The 19,692-nt window shown below is 42.5% G+C and overlaps 1 protein-coding gene across 1 annotated transcript in view; it reads left to right on the forward strand.

The window, feature by feature from the left end:
- Positions 1 to 19,692, forward strand: part of MSN (moesin) — a 65,611-nt gene that overhangs the window by 29,572 nt on the left and 16,347 nt on the right. The window contains exon 2 of the mRNA XM_030304656.2: positions 12,010 to 12,093. Coding sequence (XP_030160516.1) covers positions 12,010 to 12,093 — 84 coding nt within the window. The remainder of the gene's footprint in view (positions 1 to 12,009; positions 12,094 to 19,692) is intronic.

Below are 19,692 nucleotides of genomic sequence, written 5' to 3' on the forward strand. Positions count from 1 at the left end.
GGGGCAGAGAGAGAGGGAGACACAGAATCGGAAACAGGCTCCAGGCTCTGAGCCATCAGCCCAGAGCCCGACGCGGGGCTCGAACTCACGGACCGCGAGATCGTGACCTGGCAGAAGTCGGACGCTCAACCGACTGCGCCACCCAGGCGCCCCGCCCTGACTTTCATATAGAGTTGAATTCAGTGAAAGAATGCATATGAACAAGTGTCTTTTAAGCTGTAAGGCACTGTGTATGTGGGATGGGATTATTATTGTTAAGGTGAACCAGGCACCCTGGAAGAATCCGGATTGAATAATGAGGTTGCAGGAGAAAAAGAATTAAAATTTATCAAATTTAATTTAATACATACATTTAATACATGCTAAATGTCAAGCAAGTTTCTTTCCTATAAGTAAAGGAGATGATGGTTGTCCTCATAACAATCCTGTGAAGTAGGCATTATTATTCCCATTTTACTTGTAGGGAAACTGAGGATTCAAGAAGTCTAGAAAATTGCAGTGTCCCAGGGCCCCCTGCCAGAGACCACGCTGTTGGATATTTGTGAAGAGACTCTTAGAATGTGCTGCAGTTTCCACTGGGGCTTGCTAACCCATTTCCTGCCCTATTCCAGTCTCTCTCCTCTGGTAGTGATGGGACTGTTTCTTGTTGCTTTCACATCTCAGTCTTGGGTCTTTACCCACAGCTTTCCTTGGCACCAGGCATATTTAGGTGTCCTTGTTTGGCCTTTAGATGATGGAGGAGCCTTTTGGGTCAGCCACCTTTTTGCTGACAAGAAGGCTTTCCTGCTTCCTTAGGGTGCTGGTAGGTAGAGCCAGGAATTTGTTGCTAGACTAGTTCTTGGCTATGGTGATGCAGCTTGAAGACAGCAGTTGTTTCCCTTCATTGGGACTTTGTTTCTTCATTTGTAAAATGGGGCTAAATATGCTTACTTCACATGTGTATAATGTACTGGTAAATATTTAAAATCAAATTTCCTGGTGAAGTCAAGATTTATACTGTTTAGTGATCCCTGTGGTGTAAATACTCTCACCATGGCTGATTCCAAGGTACCAATATGAGGTCCTTGAGGGAGGAATTGTAAAGAGATGCACATGATCAGGTCTAGTGTAAGCTGGTTCCAGTGCACCATTATTAATGACATCTATCTTAGACTCTCATTCTCATGTCCCCCACCTTCTCACATCTCTATGCAAATGTAGGACCCCCTCACCATATCTCTTCTGTTCTTCCAAGTTCTCAGAACATCTAAGAACGGGAAAATATTATTTAAGGTCTGCTCCTTGCCTGAAAGCTCTCCTGGGGAAGAGTGAATATAGAGTGTTTAAGGGAAAGAGAACTCAAGAAGGCTTTGATTAGGACTGTAGTTAGAACATTTTGATCCATGTGTTTTGGCTGGTGAGGTATCTGCATTGACTATTTCCTCCCACTGTCTGATTCTTAACTAGATGGTAGGATGGTGGAAAGCTCTGGACAATGACCTGAATATTTGTTCATTCCAGAAAGCATTTAGCTTTCTGTTTGGAATTCCAAAGTCTCCTCCCTCTACTGCCTGCAGAGCCTGCTCTGCTGGGTCCTAACCTCAAGGTCCCTGTCATGAGGATATTTGAGCCAGACAGCAGTTTGGAAGACCAGACCTCTCTGATCTAATCCTCAATCTCCTCTCAACAGTGTCTGTGCCAGGTGATGGTTCTTTAAATTTCCTAGGGAAAAGAATCAGCTGGGGCCAAAATGACTAATTACCAAGATCCTCCTCTGGAGAGTCTATTTCAGTAAGTTTGGAGTGGGGTCTAGAAATCTGAGTTTTAAATTAGTGCTTCAAATGATTCTTATGATCAATTAAGTTTGGGAAACACCACATTAGTACTGCATAACATTCTGCCATGTTGTCATAATTATGCCCATTTTACAGGTGGAAAGATCAAGAGCTCATGGATTATTATTGGTAGAGTTGGATCTTGCACTTAGGTTTTCAGAATACAAAGTTATGTTCTTTCTACAACAGAGACATTGTTTTAGTGCACAATAATGTTTGTGGTGGTGGGGAGTGATGATACTAAGTAGCGAGGGCCAAGGATAATCTCTGCTCTATTTTACAAATAGGGAGACCAGGTTGCAGAGGGGTTTGGAGGCAGTGGCAGGACTGATTGCATCTCTCATCATTAGGGGAGGTGGGCTGCATTCAACTCTGGAGAGCCGTTCACCAGGCCCAGCCTAAATGTCTCCATAGTTTTTTGTTTGTTTTTTGTTTTTTGTTTTTTACTTGTTGTGTTTCCCTTCCTTCAAGCATCACTCTAGCCATAATACACCAGCCCATGAGAGGCTGGTTGGTTCAGGGAACCGTATTCCATGCCAGAAGTTCCCAAATATGGCTGGGCCTTAGAATTATCTAAAGCTCCTAACTTCAGATATCCAGGTTCTTCTTCTTATATAGTAAATCTGTGAGTGGGTTTAGGGAATCTGTATTTAAAAAAAAAAAATTTTCCCCAGGTGATTCTGATGAGCCAGTTTTCAGCCCAGTTTGTGATTTGGAGGTCCCAGCGAGTTTTGTTTATGGGGTGGAGGTTTGTGTATTATGGTGAAATGTGATTGGAGAAAATGGCAAGGCAGAGCCAAGATTAGGAAAGATCAGGCAGTCTCTGAAAAGGAAAAAGTAGCATACATGCTCTGTTGTGTTCTACCTCCCTTCAGAGCACTGCCTCTTGGGGAAAATCCCCATCCTTCCAAGAGAGAAAGCATTTATAATAATGCATGTAAGGATATGTGTATGTCTACCTGATGTGCATGGCTTCATATTGTATAACCAACTAGAAATCTAATCACATTTTAGAGTTTGTTCCCAAAGTGATAGTCCTTTATGCTAGAAGGGCTCTCTAGAGATCTTCTTGGGTAGCCCCAAGATCTCTACAGTTGAACACATTTTCATTTTAAATCATTCCTGAGAGGTAGGGTATTTGTAATACTATGACTAAAAAAGGGGGGGGGGTTAGGAGTCCTCACATTCTACTTATGATGTGCTATGTATTTCCATGTCTATTATTTTAACTTAAAGCTCCCAATAACCCTGTTGTGAAGTTGATATTATTAGACCTATTTTTTTTTAGATTAGGAAAGTGAGTTTCACGAAAAGGAAGGTCAAAAAAGCTCCAGAGCTTTTTTCTATTATACCATGCTCCACTCCTCTAAGAGCTTTTTTTTTTTCTCTAATATACCATGCTCCACTCATCTAAAGCTGAGATAATTATTTCTGGGATGAGGACTCTAATTTTGTGGGTTACCTAGATATGGGTTTAGCTGTTGACTTACCAGTAAGGTTGGCAGGCAGGAAGCTGACCCTAGCCTAGCTCTGGGGTTAAAAACAACTTTTTGACTTGGCATGGAAGCCCCCTCCTGCAGCTGCAGAGTTAACTGATTCTAGCTTCAGCAATTTTTAACACCCAGAAGTACAAGACAGGACAGAAATCCCATGAGCATTGGATAGAACTCAAGCTGAGGCTTGGATCATCTCCAGTGTGCTTCAGAGCTGTGATGCTGGAGGTTGCAGGGGTGTGTTTCTGAGCAGAGAAAGTAAAGCCCTTATCTGGTGCTCTGGTGCCTGGCATCTCCAGGCAGCTGCAAATTTTGGTCTGTGCTTCCAGTCTACATTCTTGTGAAACTTGTAGGCAGGAAACTGGGTCAAGCAGGAAACTGATGTGAGAGAATGAAGTCCAGCTGGGTGTAGCCCCAGAGAGGGGCTTTGCCCATTTATAAGACTTACTTTATTAATGATGGATCCTGTCCCCTTTTGTTTCAGTAGCATCAAAGTTTTATGAGAATTAAAGAATCTGTTCTTCTTGGCTACTTAGATATAAATCTGTTCCTCAAATTCCCTGCCTCGTTCCCTACTGCATCTCACCCTCTCCCTACCAACCTCCAGCTTGGTTCTTGCCTGTGTCTTTTATCATGGAACTTCCCAATGAATTGCTATCCAAGTTTGTGCAAAAGAAGCTATCTTAGAAACAAGGGATCTTTGAATTTTCTTGTATGATGTGTTATGAAAGGTTTAGTCTCCCTAGAATGAGTGTTGATGAATGTCTCAGAGCCTGAAAGTTAGGCCTGCCTTCTGTTGAAACCTAGACTTCCAAGCCATGCCAGCTTGGAGTTTTTCACGGAGGCAAGGTGGTCCAGCCTCCTCCACATAGTCTTTCAGCAGTGGTTCACTTGAGGTGTCTACTGTTTCTAAGAGTCAGGGTGGTTCTATAGTTTATTAAATAGCCAGTGGATCAAGAGCCAGGTTTTCAATCCCTGATCTCATTCTGCCTAACAGCTGCATGACTCCGGGACAGTGTCTCTCCTTTCCTGGACCTCAGCTTCCCCAGCTGTATGTTGCAAAATTTGAATCAAATTGTCTCTAAGGTTCCTTTCAGCTCTGACAGTTTAGGATTCTGAACTGTTTGTTCTCTTGAAGAAGAGGGATGAGAAGTTCATAAGGATGTTATTCTGGAGGAGCCAGATGAGATTCTAGGATTGAAATCTTGAGGAATTGTAAAGAGGCTATGGTAAGGAGCTAGTGGGCAGCCCCTGTAGCTAAGAAGAGATGAACTGGGGTGGGGGTAGAGAAGTATGTGTTGTTTTATTCTGGAATATGGTTTGGCTGAGCTGAATTTGCGAGTAACTCCTGGAGATAAGTGCAAATAGGGAGGAGCTAGTTTCCTTCCTGACTTTCATGTGTTGGGTGGGGGGTGGGGGGGGACTCTGCCTCAGCCTGAGGTTGATGTAATTAAGCCTGGGTTAATGGGGAAGCTACAGCTTGGTAAGGTAGCCTTACAGTTCCTGACCTTTTCAGCTTTAGCCTCTGCTCTGAACTCTCATTCCCATAGTGACAAGTTAGCTATGTTCTCATTGCTAAGAGAGATTAGTTACATGTGGAGGTTACTTCTCCAAATATATGGTGACTGGGGGAATAACACCCCATTTCCAACATGCCCTTGTCTCCCAATGCTTCTTGGGGAACTTTTGGAGGGCAGGACTGGGCCAAAGCAAGTAAAAGGGGAGCCTTGTCTCCCATGGCATTTGAAGCAATTGGAGTTATTGAAGAACTACTGCTGACCCATTAAGATATGGGTGTCTGTGGGGTTGGATGTGGCTCTCCCTTCTAGAAACTACTGGAAAAAAAGACACAGGCATAGGAAGGGTTAACCCCAGGCAGGTCTTTCTGGATGTGTTAAGGGTATGGAGATGGGGAGGAAGAGGTCAGAACAGATAACTAACTGTTCCAGGTACAATGTCTAAGTCAATAGGGAAATGGCTGAGTTGCTGGGAAGTGAGTGAGTCAGTGGAGGAGGAGGAGGGGGAGATGGAGAATGCCTCCTAGGCTGGAGATTCAAAGCAACCCTTGTTTTTCCCCTTATGGAAAACAGCTGCTTGAGGCAGTGCTGTCATCCCAAGAGGCAAGACAGACCAGGCTTTGCCCTGCCCTGCCCTGCCCTGCCCTTGCCTCAGTTCTGGCAGCAGGAAATGGTGGGTGCTGGAGCCTAAATAATGGAGATTAGGTAGTTTAAGTAACACTCTTGTGACTGTTCTTTGTCCAGGGGAGAGACTAAATTTTTGGAGTTGCCCTGGTAAGGCTTGTCCTGCCTTTGTCCCCCTCCCTGACTTGCCTTTGTCTTCTTCATACCAGCAGTTCCACTGGAAGGATGGAGCATGTGGACTTTTGAGGAGAATGGGGAGGTGGCAGGTGGGGGTGAGGTCATTGAGCTCAGACCCAACTGGGCTGACTTGCAAGCTCTGCCCCTGCGAGGGGGCCTTCCCAAGGACTGCTTCCCAGATGTGCTCAGGCTTTCAATGCCAGAGTGTTTGGGCCTTGGCCAAAATAGTTGTCAAGGCAGTGTCTGAAGGCAACAGTGAAATCAGCATGACCAGAGAGGTAGGTGGAGTCATGATAGGAGCTCCGGGAATGTCTAGAAGACCAGTCTCCCCCCACTTAGAGCTGACTAAATTTGGTTTCAGTGATGTTAAGTGAGACTATGGGTGAAAGGGCTTGGCACATATTTGGTATTCAGTAAGCATTCATTTCCATCTGTCTGTCACGTGCTTCTATGTACTTCAGTTTCGTCATCCATGAAGTGGGACCAGTAATTTTAATTATTTCTGGCTTACATGTCCATGCTTCAGGGAAATTATTTGTTGTTATTTGACTCTTTCTCTGCTTTCTCCCCTGTCTCCTCCAAACTTCTCTCCAGGAAGGGCCATCTTGTAGCTCAGTGATATGGGGCAAGTGATGGGAAACATTGTCCTGATCTCCTTGCTGTGGTCTGGCTATTGCTCACCTGTATGTTCTTAGCTCTAGGAAAAGAGAGGGCCAGTCCCTTCTTTGAAGCTGACCAGTCCCAGAGTCCAAAGTACCCCAGCTGCTACAGCCAAGGTAGCATCTGGCCTGGTTATTTTCGTTTTCTAGGCCAGCCAACTGGAGATCCCAGTTTGTTGAGGACTTTGGTTGGCAGACCACTGAGATAAGTTTGTTAGTGTCCAATGAAGAGCATTGGTGTGGGAAGTGTCCGTGTTCAATTGTTGTTCAATAAATAACAGTGTATTTATTGTTCTTGGGCTAGAGGTGGGAGGGCTAGTGTATATGAGAGGGTGATACCTTCCCTACCACACTCAGACTTTTTTTGTTCCCTAAAGCCTTAGTGGTCTCCAGAGACCCAATCTTTGACCTCAGCCTGTGCCTAGATCTGCAGGGACAGGGTTTGGAAGGGATTTAATTCTCTAAGTATGAAATGCTACCCTACATAGGCCAGTTCCTCCACTCTTGCCAAGCTGAGGGGCTTCCTGGGAACTTTCTGCTGACTTTGGAGGTTTTATTTTCAGGTTCTTGCCTCCCAAACTAGACCACCCTCTTCTCATTGAAATTGCAGATGTCATGCCTAAAAGGAAGGCAGTGGGTGAGCCTTCAGTGAAGCTAGGGTGAGCATCCAGTGGGCCCTGTGAGCATCCACTGTGTGGAAGTGGGTCTGATCCTGCAGTTCATCTTACACCCTAGGGTTCCAGAGAACAAGGGATCTTCTTTGATCAAGAATCCTACTCTACCTATAACCTTAAGGCCTCAGCTATATTTTTATCCTTATTTGCCCCTAACTCCAACATGCAGAAAACAGGAGAGTACCAGACCTATGACCCTTGTCATCATGACTCACATTTTCTTCTGAGTTAAGTGGTGACAAGAATAGAAGTTCCCTTTTGTTTGCTTTCCTTTCTAATTATTTTAAACCTAAGAGTATTTGTCTTCACAGTGAAGTTCAAGAGATATCAGGCTATATTCCCTGAAGAAACAGCCACTGTGGAAATGGCAGAAACTCTGAGCAGGGTTTCTGGAGAAGTAGGTTCCAGTTTGGTTTCAGCTGGACATCTTTGGATTTTAGGAGAGCCCTTGTTCTGGGGTGATGGTCTATTTAGGAGGAAGGAAGCATGGACAACACTAGCCTGTGTGACATGCGTATTCTTAACCCAGCCTTTTCTACTAGTTGATTTTTTTTAGCTTGCCTTACTTCTTTTTTTTTAATTTTAATTTTAATTTTTTAAAATTTACATCCAAATTAGCATATAGTGCAACAATGATTTCAGGGGTAGATTCCTTAATGCCCCTTACCCATTTAGCCCCGCCCCCCTTCCACAACCCTTCCAGTAACCCTCAGTTTGTTCTCCATATTTATGAGTCTCAAAACAGAAGTTTTGTCCCCCTCCTTGTTTTTATGTTATTTTTGTTTCCCTTCCCTTATGTTCATCTGTTTTGTCTCTTAAAGTCCTCATGAGTGAAGTCATATGATTTTTGTCTTTCTCTGACTGACTAATTTCACTTAGCATAATACCCTCCAGTTCCATCCACATAATTGCAAATGGCAAGATTTCATTCTTTTTGATTGCCGACTAATACTTCATCATATATATATATATATATATATATATATATATATACCACTTCTTCTTTATCCATTCATCCATCGATGGACATTTGGGCTCTTTCCATACTTTGGCTATTGTTGATAGTGATGCTATAAACATGGGGGTGCATGTGTCCCTTTGAAACAGCACACCTGTATCCCATGGATAAATGCCTAGTAGTGCAATTGCTGGGTTGTAGGGTAGTTCTATTTTTACTTTTTTGAGGAACCTCCATACTGTTTTCCAGAGTGGCTGCACCAGCTTGCATTACCATCTACTAGTTGATTTTATTCAAGAAACATTTATTTAACAAATATTTGACTTAAATATTTGGGCCTATGAGCTAGGCCCTGAAGATACTACATTGACATGGCCTGTGATTGACATGATCTGTGATTGCCACTGGCTTATTTCTTCTGAAGTCCTTCCCAATAGTGGAAATTAAAGGGAAATCTTAGGCTGTGGAATGTTTCCCTGGAGTCCCACCTCTTTTGTCAGTTTCCTCCCTGGGCACTTTCTTCCAAAAAGCCCTATTCTGATTCTGCCCCACTCTGCTCAGAATTTCAAGGCTCTCTGGCTACTGCTAACAGGATAAGGCCCAGCTTTCTAGCATAGCCTTCAAGGCCCTCCACCTACCTTTTAGGCCTCCCTGCCTGTTTTTCACTATGCAGGCCTCATTCACACTGGAGTAGACCTGCATGTTTGCAGGTCTTAATGAACCATCTCCATCCCTGTCTCATTCTGGGCCATTGCACATATTGATTTCTCTACCTGAGGCATTTGGGTGTTCTTACCCCCAACTCCTGCAGTATCCCTTCTTTTAAAATGAAGTTTATTCTCAGGGACCAGTGCAAATATCACTTTGAACTGTGGTTCCTTATTTCCACAAAAGGTTTCTTTTGTTCTGCTATGGCATTTCTCATGGTCTTCTTTGTATTCCTTGTATATTATAGTTTTCTTATTATTCAATAAGTGGCTTGGGATCAGGGACTGGTCCGATAGCTCTACTCTAACTATAGTTCCTTAAATATTGTGTTCCATTGATATTGGGTGAATTGAAATAAATTATAGGAAGCTCTTTGACCCTGAATCCTTAGGCCTCCATGAGGGTCCATGGATATAATCTGAAGTGAGAACGATCCATGAACTTGGATTGGGAAAAATTATATATTTGTTTTTACTGATCTCTCATTGAGATTTAGCTCCTCCTTCAATTATGAATACAGGCCAAAAAAAAAAAAAAAGGAAGTGGTAATAATGGCAGTACCTGTGACTTTGTCACTAGTAGAAATCTACTAAAGTTTTATATCACAATTTTTTGGTGATGTTTACTTTTTTATTTTATTTATTTAAAAATTTATTATTGAAGTATAGTTGATATACAATGTTAGTTTCAGGTGTACAACATAATAATTTGACAGCTCTATACATTACTCAATTCTCTAGTTATTGTAGATTTCTCAAAGTATCACTATGCTCAACACAATGTTGAAATTACAGTAGAAATAACTAATAAGTTATGGTGCTAGACATTTACTTAATATCATAAAAAGCACATATTTTTATAACTATTTCAATATAATTGGTTTACTTATATCACTTTATTTCACGTATTTATAAAAATTCCAAAAAGGGGTCCATAGACTTTACCAGACTGCCAGAAGGGTCCATGGCACAGTAAAAAGGTGACCTTATATCCCCATGCTTAGAAGTGCTCATTTAACCAACATCCTTTGAGTACCTACTGAGTCTTTGGTATTGGGAAGTAAATCTAAGTAAGACAGAAACCTTGAGGTGATAATGAAGTCCAGTTTACTAAAAGGCCCACTGTCTCTTTTTCACCCTGTCCTATCTCCTCAAGTCATTGGTGATTTGAAGTCTCCCTTGACCCACTTCAAGGGTGATTTGAGGCTAGATGTTGAAGCCATATTCTAGCCCATTGGGCTTCATTATCCCTATCTTATGAGGGCCCATTCTACAGAGGTCACTGGATTGGCAGGAAGCCTAGGATAACACCAAGTCAAGGTGGCTAATCTTGCCTGTTGTCTCCCACTGGGGTAACTTGCCTTACTTGTTCCTGCCTTCAGGGCCTTTCCTGTCCCATTGTCAATCTTGAAATAGATTTCCTCCCTGACTCCCTGACTTCCCCAGGCCTGGTCCTCATCAGAATTGTTTAGCTGGCAAAATGGCTGTTTGACCCCCTCTTCCCCGCTAACTGACCCTTATGGTCAGGAAAGACCCAGAGGTGTCAAAGACTGATAAGACTTAATGTCTTACCCACTCCATGGGGATTTGCATTTTTGATAATTCTATTTTTAGTCTCCCACCCAATAGTACAAGTAGTATGTAAGCATCTTAGAAAATTTGGATTAGTGGGTCTTTTTTTTTTTAATTTAAAGAAGAGGGAACACACTCATCACCACCCTAAAACCAAGCCTGACTAACACTTAGGCATGATTCCAATTATTATCTCTCTGTGCATACTTTCTTTAAAATTTTTTTTCAACATTTTTATTTATTTTTGGGACAGAGAGAGACAGAGCATGAACAGGGGAGGGGCAGAGAGAGAGGGAGACACAGAATCGGAAACAGGCTCCAGGCTCCGAGCCATCAGCCCAGAGCCTGACGCAGGGCTCGAACTCACGGACCGCGAGATCGTGACCTGGCTGAAGTCGGACGCTTAACCGACTGCGCCACCCAGGCGCCCCTCTCTGTGCATACTTTTTATGGCATTGAGCTCATGCACTCTTGTTGCTTTCCCTTCCTTACTTAATGTTACTGAACTATTTTACTTGGGAATGAAATAGTTTTCAGAATATTTTATATGACCTTATAACAAACCATCTTGTGGCTGTACCATATAGATTACTTAAGCAAAATGTCCTATAATTTAAAGAATTAATCCATCATTTATTTTCATGGGAGATATTTTGTACTTTGATGTATGAAGGGCTTAATGTATCAGTTTAAATGATGAGGTTTGGATTTAGATCAGAATTCAAACCCTGTCTTCCCTACATCCTAGTGATATGACTTTAGATAACATTTATTTCTTTATCTTTATTATTTATTCAATATGGAGATAACATTATCTACTTCACAAAGTGATTGTTTATATTAAATGGGCTAGTGCACACGAATCGCCTTGTGAGTACCAAGTTTCCATACGTGAAAACTACTGCATGTTGCTACTAATATTACCATCACTACCAAATTTTCAGCCAAAGTAAAAAATCTCTACTGATGAAACTTCAGCTATCATTGACCTGAGATGGGGGATCTACTCATAAAAGTGGAAGGTACTTTATTCCAGTGCCTATAAAATCATGTATGTAACTACCTGTTGTTTTCATCAGTGCCTGTTCCTGTCCCTTATCCCTCTGCTGACTTGGCTTTGGTAACACTTCTGTGCAATGAACAACTACCTTTGCTGAGGCCCCTTTCCACTTTTCTTCTTAGGGAGACCAATAATTCAGGAGGTACTAACAATGCAAGTCAGTATATAGAACCATAGACAGTAGAACTGAAATGGTCATCACCTAGTATAATTGACTTCTTTCCTTGCATTACTACTGTTGTACAGATGAGGTGAACTAAGGCCCAGGAAGGAGATAAGCCAGTATATTGAGCCAGGTACAGTGCTAGGCTTGGAACCCAGTGTTCTTTATCTTGCCCTTAACTTGCGTCTGCAAAGACCAGTGCTATAGATAATTCAGGCTGTGGATCAGAGGTGGGAGGAGAATGGTGTGGGTTTACAGCTGGCTGATATAGGTGGGGAAGGCTTCCTGGAAGAAGTACAATCAACAGTTGCTTCCTCTTGATAGTATGCTGATTTGCATTTATCTGTTTGCCCCTTGGTAAGCATTGCTCTGTGGCTATGTTTTTTGTCTTCAGTAAGCTGGTTGGGAGCCAAGGCTGAGTTATTGTTTGTTTGTCTAAATATTCTCCTTTCCTTCCCACCAATATCTAAGTTGCTCAGATTCTTAGCATACTACTAGTTCCCTCTTCTCTTGTTGAACAGATACACTTGTCCCAGGCTCTGCTAAGCACAGACCCAGACAACTAACTTGCCTCCTTTGATCTCATTCTAGATCAATGTGCGTGTGACCACCATGGATGCAGAGCTGGAGTTTGCTATCCAGCCCAACACCACTGGGAAACAGCTGTTTGATCAAGTAAGAGAGGGACTATTTGTTTCTTACCCTTTTCCACTTCTAATAATTCCCACCACAATGCCCACTTCTTGGGAATCTCTTCTCCTACATGCTCCTCCAAGCTAGGTCAAAAGAAAGGCTGACCCATGCCTTAATAATAAAGGCAAAGTTTAACTTCGGCAGCCTGCTCCTTGGATGTCCACGATTAATCCTATCCTTGGTCCTGAACATGGAACAAAAGAGAAGCAAGCAGGGTCTGACTCTGCTAGATGCTCTAAAAATGTTAACACATGGAGCCTTCCTCTCAAGTTGGAAAGATATAAGCGATCTCTTCCCCCATTTTAATGATGAGACTCAGAAATTAAGTAGCTTTTTGTATCTAGCTGGTATTTGGCTGGGATTTGAATGCTACATTCTAGTCACTGCACCCCATGGCCCCTGTCACATGTTTTTGTTTTTGTTTTGCTTCCTAGTAGAAGGAAACCAAGTTATTCTCCCTGAGGTAGTATGCCCTCAAAAGAATATTGGAACTTAGGATACCACTGGGAGTGATGAATACATTATGAGGGTACTTCATAACCTGCAGTCATGCCTTGGAGTTAATGTTGAAGTCTCATTCCCATCTCTAACTCAAGGGGTGTCCCTTCACTATTATCATAAGGGATGTGCTATATAATGTAAAAGCCAGGTGGGGGCCATAGAATCTTTCAGCATTCAAAGACTCTCCAAGGGCCAAGGAATGTGCCATCTATGACCAGACTTCCAGGAGTGAAATTGTATTCCCATTTCCAGAGGCTGAGATCCCTTTAGATGGGCCATTACCCCATTTCTCCTCCACTTTCTGGTGAGGTTGGGTCTGATATTGTCCAGGATGTTGGCACCACATCCTTGATGGATTTTCTAGGCCCTCTTGCTTCCCTTTCTCTTTTTCCCTCAGAGTTCCTCTATTGTCTAAGAACTTCCCCAGAGCTGGGGAGGGAAAGGAAGAAAGTCTCCTTTGGACTTTTCTCAGACTTTTTCCCAGATCCCTGGATCTACACATCACCCTTTTCAAGCCAAATGATGCCATCTCCTGATGTCAACATTGGGGGCTTTGTTCATTTGCTTTGGAGGGGTATAACTGTAGAGGGAAGGTGAAGAAGGCATAATTTAGATCCTAGGGCAGAAAAAATTCTTGAACAAAGAATTAACTTATTAACTTATTAACTTCAGAAAGCCAAAAGGCATGGTAATTCTTTGTTAGTGTTGGTTTGATTTGTGTACTGTGGGTGTTGTTCTGTAGGAAGCCCAGATGGTGGGGAACCCTAGCCAGATGGTATGATAGTTGTGAAAGCTACTACTTCCCAAACAAAACCTTTGACAGACTTTAATCTTTCATACTGGCTGGGGAGAGGAAAGGGAGAAAACCAGGAAGTTCATGACTTCTCATTGGGAAAATCAGTGTTGTTTTGAGAAATATCATTTATTGAGCACTTACTATGGACTAGCCTTGGCCAAGTGCTTTAATCCTTACAATGATCCTGCCTATGAGAGATATAATATACTCTAGATTATGCAGTTTAGTAAGTTATAACATGGAGTTTCAAATACAAATCTGACTAAAAAACTATAGTTTTCCCACTGCAATATTCTGCAGGGTGAGTGAGGCTGTTTGGGTTGAGAAGACTCAAGAGAAGATGTGTTTTCTGCTTTGAGATCTCTGAAGGACTGTCATAGGAAGGAGGAAACAGTAATGTTCTGTGAGGTCAGATGGGGAAGAGCTGGGACCCCATGGGTGAAAAGGGGAAAAATATTTGAACTCAGACAAGAAGTTGAACATCTGGAACTCTTGGGGTTAGTGCAGGTCTGGATGGGGATCCACAGAGGTATGTTTCCACAGGCTATTGGGGGATATGATCTTTTCCTTCTAACTTGATGAGTCATAAGGGAAAGAGTCCATTCCATCTGGGCTTTGAGACCCATTATTCAAGGAGGCCCTCCTGGTGGAATTGGGGCCTAAGAGGAAGGAGCTGGGAGGAATTTCTTGGGAGGAATTTACCAAAGCTCTGGGGCCATCTTGGAACCCAGAAGTTGTCTGACCAGTGACTAGAGAGGAAGCTAATTAGAGAGGAAGCACCCTCTTTGGCACCAGTAATACATAACATGCAACAATGGGAAGTCATAGCTTGAGGAGACAGAAGACCTGATTGGAAAGGGAAGTGTAGCCCCTAGTTCCTCCGTTTACTTTTGTTTCTTCTTGTGAGTGTGCACAAGAGTGTGAGCAATTCTGTCACCTACCACCACTTCTAAAGCCTGAGATTCTTCCAAGGGCTCTTTTTTAAAGTTTGTTTGTTTGTTTGTTTGTTTAGAGAGACAGAGAAAGGCAGAGAGAGGGAGCATGAGCAGGGGAGAGGCAGAGAGAGAGGGATAGAGAATCTCAAGCAGGCTTTGCACTGTCAGCACAGATGTGGGGCTCAAAACCATGAACTATGAGATCATGACCTGAGCCAAGATCAAGAGATGGATGCTCAACTGACTGATCCATCCTGGTGCATATCCAAAAAGGCTCTTGATTATGTAGGTGCCACTAAGGGGCAGTGTTGCGACCATGAGTTCCACTTTGAGAACCCTTTGCCGGCTCCACCCCAGCCAGGGCCTCTAGCTTAACCAGCCCCTTCTCTTTAAGATTTTGACCTTTACAATAAAGGTGAAATCTCAGAGCATTAATTTTTAATTGACTGATTTACTATTGACTGAAAGTCTACTGTGTCTCAAGAAAAATCTCTAAACCTATCAAACACCATCTCTGTCTTTAAGGAACTTGGAGTTCTTTGCCTATAGAAACAGAAAAGTAAATGCAACTTTCTTCCCAGATAGAACAAAACACCCTTGAGGTTAAGGTTGTGTATAGAGGTGGTGCACAGTGTATAAAGCATGGGATTTGGTGTCAGCCTTGGGTTCAAATTCTGTCCTGCTTGAATGACTCATTTAGCCTCTTAGGACTTTATTCTTTTCAGTAAAGTTGTAATCAAACTAATTTCACAAATTTTGTGGTCTGATTTAATCCTCAAATAAGTAAAGTGTCTGGCATACAGCAGACATTTGAGTGTTGGTTGTTGTTTTTTTATTATTTTTAAAAAATTTTTTTTTCAACGTTTATTTATTTTTGGGACAGAGAGAGACAGAACATGAACGGGGGAGGGGCAGAGAGAGAGGGAGACACAGAATCGGAAACAGGCTCCAGGCTCTGAGCCATCAGCCCAGAGCCCGACGCGGGGCCCGAACCCAAGGACCGCGAGATCGCGACCTGGCTGAAGTCGGACGCTTAACCGACTGCGCCACCCAGGCGCCCCAGAGTGTTGGTTGTTCTTATTAAAGGCTAAATAAGTAGTAGAAATTGCCCTGGGAGTTCAGATAAAGAGCCATTAAATCAGGAAGATTTTCTGGCTCAGTAAATTCCTTAGGGTTTGTGGACTCTGCATTGAAGGCAACAACATTTTCTTCTCTTCCTTCCATTTTTATTTTATAAAATAACTAACATTTATTATTATAATACTAATATCTCCATCTTATAGATGAGGGGCAGAGGCTTAGAGCAGGGGGGAAGACCTATTTAAGGTCAGATAGCTAGGAAGTGATATAGTGGCTTGAATCAAGGCATATATCTTTTCCAGTTTTCCCAGTGCCTTTTGTCAGCTATATCCTCTGAGACCTCCCCTTTATTTACCTGTTCCTATTCTAAGTGGAGGAAATTTGTCCCTAAACTTAGAATCCTAGCTGAGTGTGGTCTATCTACTTGAACTGCCACTTGAACACAGGCAGTGTAAGGCAGCAGAAACAGCATTGGTAGCAACCCCTACTAGAACTTTTCAGTTTGTGTGTTGATTTGCTTTCAGATGGGTGGTTGATAGAGCTTCTGCCAAGCCTATAATGGGATCTCAGTGGGCCTCAGGTGTTTGGGCATTGACAGAATTTTGCACATAATTTTTCATGCAGTTTTCCTTTTGAAGCTCCAGTCTTGCTTCCCAATCCTGATCTGGGATTCTGAAGTGGCTGATTACATCACTTGTTGGTTTTCTCAGATAGATGCATGGGGGTTATGGAAAAGAGGGTTCTGGGCTCCAGAATTTACCTGATCTCCCCTCCCATCCATAGACCTCAGATGTAAGCAGCATTCACATGCAGAGGAGTGACAAAAGAGGGTTCTTTCTTACATTCAGATGCTCCTAGAAATTAGTGAGGATTTTCTCAGAGGCAAATCTCTTCTCCTCACTGGACCTCAGTTTTCTAGTTTATGATGCTTGGACTCTATAATGCTGCACAGTCTGTTGTGGGAGTTTGTGTTGTGTGGCTCAATAGAATTCACAGTCAGTGTATATATAAGTGTATATAACTGGTTTTAGGAGGTACACAGAGCTGTGGGATGAATTTGATTTAGTATCTTGGAGCATCAATTTTACTTGTAGATGTTATCTATATCATTATTAAAACATTTAAGGAGTAGATGTAAAATGTGCACATGTGATTAATTAAACCTGAGGCTACAAAGAAATTCTGGCTTGAAGCCATCTACTTACATCCCCTGGGATATACTACCCTTTTGTGTCCTCTGAGTATATGTATTTATTATTTTCTGCTGTTTATGGATTTATTCCATGGCAGATTTGAGAAATGTTAGTTCAGGCCAGGTAAGTTGGCAGTCTGGGGTCAAAGGGAACCAAGAAAGAATCTTTTTATCAGAAACGGAACCATTTCTCAGAGTGGAATGGTAAGGACCCTAGTCACTGCAGCAGCAGATGTTGTTCCTGGAACCATAACCTAGATACTCTTTCCCACTAGAAGATGGGGTTTCCATTTTGTCTGGAGTGGAAGTCTCAGCTGGAAGCAAAGCTGGAAGCAAGGGAAGCTTGGCCTCATTTGGAGACAAGAGTTGCCTGAACAAATGATTCCCAGTACCCTGTGGACCTTAATTGGAGACTTCCTTATAGCCTGTAGTCTAGGGGTCATCTGTTTTATCCTTTGTTCTTTTTCAGTCTCAATTCTGACCTTAGATCACATTTCCTTCCCTCCACACCCTCATTTCCTCACTTTGGGACTTCATTGGAAGCCGAGAGATATTGCTCATTTCTCCAAAGCCTTGGAGCCTAAGGAAATGGAAAATTTATATGCATCTGATTTCTCTGTGTTTGAAAAGGAAAAAGCAGAGCTCAGAGAGATTAAAATTCCTTACTGATCCTGAAATCTTTTTTGTTTTTGTTTTTGTTTTTTGACATCACCTTAGCTGTTATTTGTCCAACTTCTCCTCAGAGATATCCCAGATCCTAGAACTATTTTGAGTCCTGTGGTCTTCCTCTTATTACACTCCTACCCATCCTTCTAGTAAAATGAACAATATGGTACAAAACAAGGCTAGGGAGTTCACTTCTGGGACCTCTACAACTGGCTATGTTGTCTGTACCTGCCTTACTCCCTTTTAATTCTGGTGTCTCTGAACCTCTACAGTTGGTAGATGCAACTTGCTGCCCTACCAGTTCTGTTCCAGTCTGCCACTCCATGACCTAGCATCCTGGCCCTAATCTTCTGCATCTTCAGTGTGTCTCTCTCTCTCCTGGGGCTGACCTACTTCTTCCCACCAATTGCATCTGGACCCACTATCATTCTGCAACCCTGTGAAAATCATCAGAACTGTTAATTGGGCTCTATCTTAGAACTAGGATTAGATAATAGTGCTTTAAATAATCTTTTCTGTCCATGCCCTGCCTCTATCCTCCACAAAAGATGCCAATATCACATTTCAACATGAGCATTTTGTATTCTACATCTAAAACCTATAGGCAATTCCGTTTGATTGTTAACTTAGACTCAGGGACTCACCTTGCCTTTGAATCCTGGAAGTCTTTTGATCTTTTCTCATCCCATGCCCCCCACAACTTATCTTTTCTAAACATGTTCCTAGTTACCCAAGTCAGCAAGAGGTAGGTGGGAAATGGGACAGTATTTCTTAGTCATTTAAAAATAAACCTAATTAGTAGACTGAACTTGAGGTAAGAAAGAGACTAGTCAAGCCATATGAGTTGTAGTAGATGGAAAAGCTTGATAGATGAAGAAGCTAAGTCCCAGAGAGGGAAATGTGCTGCATAAAGATCACACACCAAATCAGAGACAGGTGAGACTTTCACTCAGGTTTATTCATGCCTTATTCAAGCTGTGAAAGGGAAGGTTGATCACCATGCATGCCCCAGTGAGCAATGAAGTTTGATGACTGGGGGGATATATATGGCTTCTCTCCAAAGTGGTTGCTGACTGAACCTAGTGGGAAAGCCAGGAACCATATCTAGCTGCAGAGATGGTCAAAGCTCATTACCTTGCTTGGATATGTGGGCAAAAGAGAGACAAGGCAATTAGTCGTTTGGGAACCCCAGGGCTCCTAAGCCCCTATGATTTCTTGTAATTAAAAGAGAGAATGCTAGAAAAGAAAGGGTTTTAGAGTCATGCACATCAGGATTCTAGTCTAGGCTTTATGGTTGTAGGCAGGTTGCCCCATAAGCTTTTGTTTCTTCATTTATAAAATGGAGATAATAGCTATCTCAGGGTTTTTCAGTGTTCAGTACCTGGTACATAATAGTTACTTAATAGATATGAGATCCTTTTTCCTTGGGGCCTCTGAAGTTCTAGATTATAAGCTTCGGGAGTGACTATGGGGCCTGGCTTCGGGTGCCTAGTAGAAACTTTGTGGATACGTGGAGGTGTGTTTGTGTGTGTGTGTGTGTGTGTGTGTGTGTGTGTGTGTTTTGAGGGAATATATGATTTGTTCACAAGGAAGGATATTAGAAATATTGGGTTTTTCTTCCCTGTTTCTGTCTCCAGGTACATTTCTTCACCTCACTCTCCTATCTCCCCTGCCCATGCCTCAAGGTAGTCAGCATAACCAATTAGGGTGTGGCTCAACTTTATTGCCTCCATCTCCAGTGATGACCATTCTGGGTTCAGCTGCCAGCTAGAACCATTAAAATGCTAATGTCAGGGACTGGAAAACAAACCCCATCTCCTGGCTGCTCTCCCTTTCCTACCCATTTCTCAGCCACAAGGCCCACGACACAACGGGCCCCTTAGCCACTATACATACTGAGGTACTCACCATGTTTCTACCCTCTTTCCCACTCTCAACCTGTGTGAGTGGTAAGGGGAATCATGAATAGCCTCAAATCAGGGCTGGAAAGAAGCATCTCAGCACCCAGACACAGCACATCTTTGGAGTATATAGATACCACAATGCCTGTTATGTCTCCCCAAACATTATTTCTTGGGCATTGTAAATGGGACTCAGTTAAAAGAGTGTGGGAATATTCCTACTTGCTAAAGATAAAGGAACAATCCAGCAGAACAAGATATAGGAGTTAAACCAACAATTTCTACTTCCAGCCTTTAATTCATCCTGGGAGTGGAAAGGCACATGACATCATAGAGGGAAGAAGTGGCAGAAAGCACTGGATTTGAATGTGTTTGGAGTCAAACAGACTGGATTCTGCTACTCACTAACTGAACTTTCACTTCTTGCAACCTTATTTTCACTATAAAATTGGGCTAATTGTAAATATATCACAGGGCTTGTGAAAATCAAAGAAGATAATGGATATAACG

The sequence above is a fragment of the Lynx canadensis genome, chromosome X, assembly GCF_007474595.2.
Source record: "Lynx canadensis isolate LIC74 chromosome X, mLynCan4.pri.v2, whole genome shotgun sequence".
Classification (NCBI taxonomy): domain Eukaryota; kingdom Metazoa; phylum Chordata; class Mammalia; order Carnivora; family Felidae; genus Lynx; species Lynx canadensis.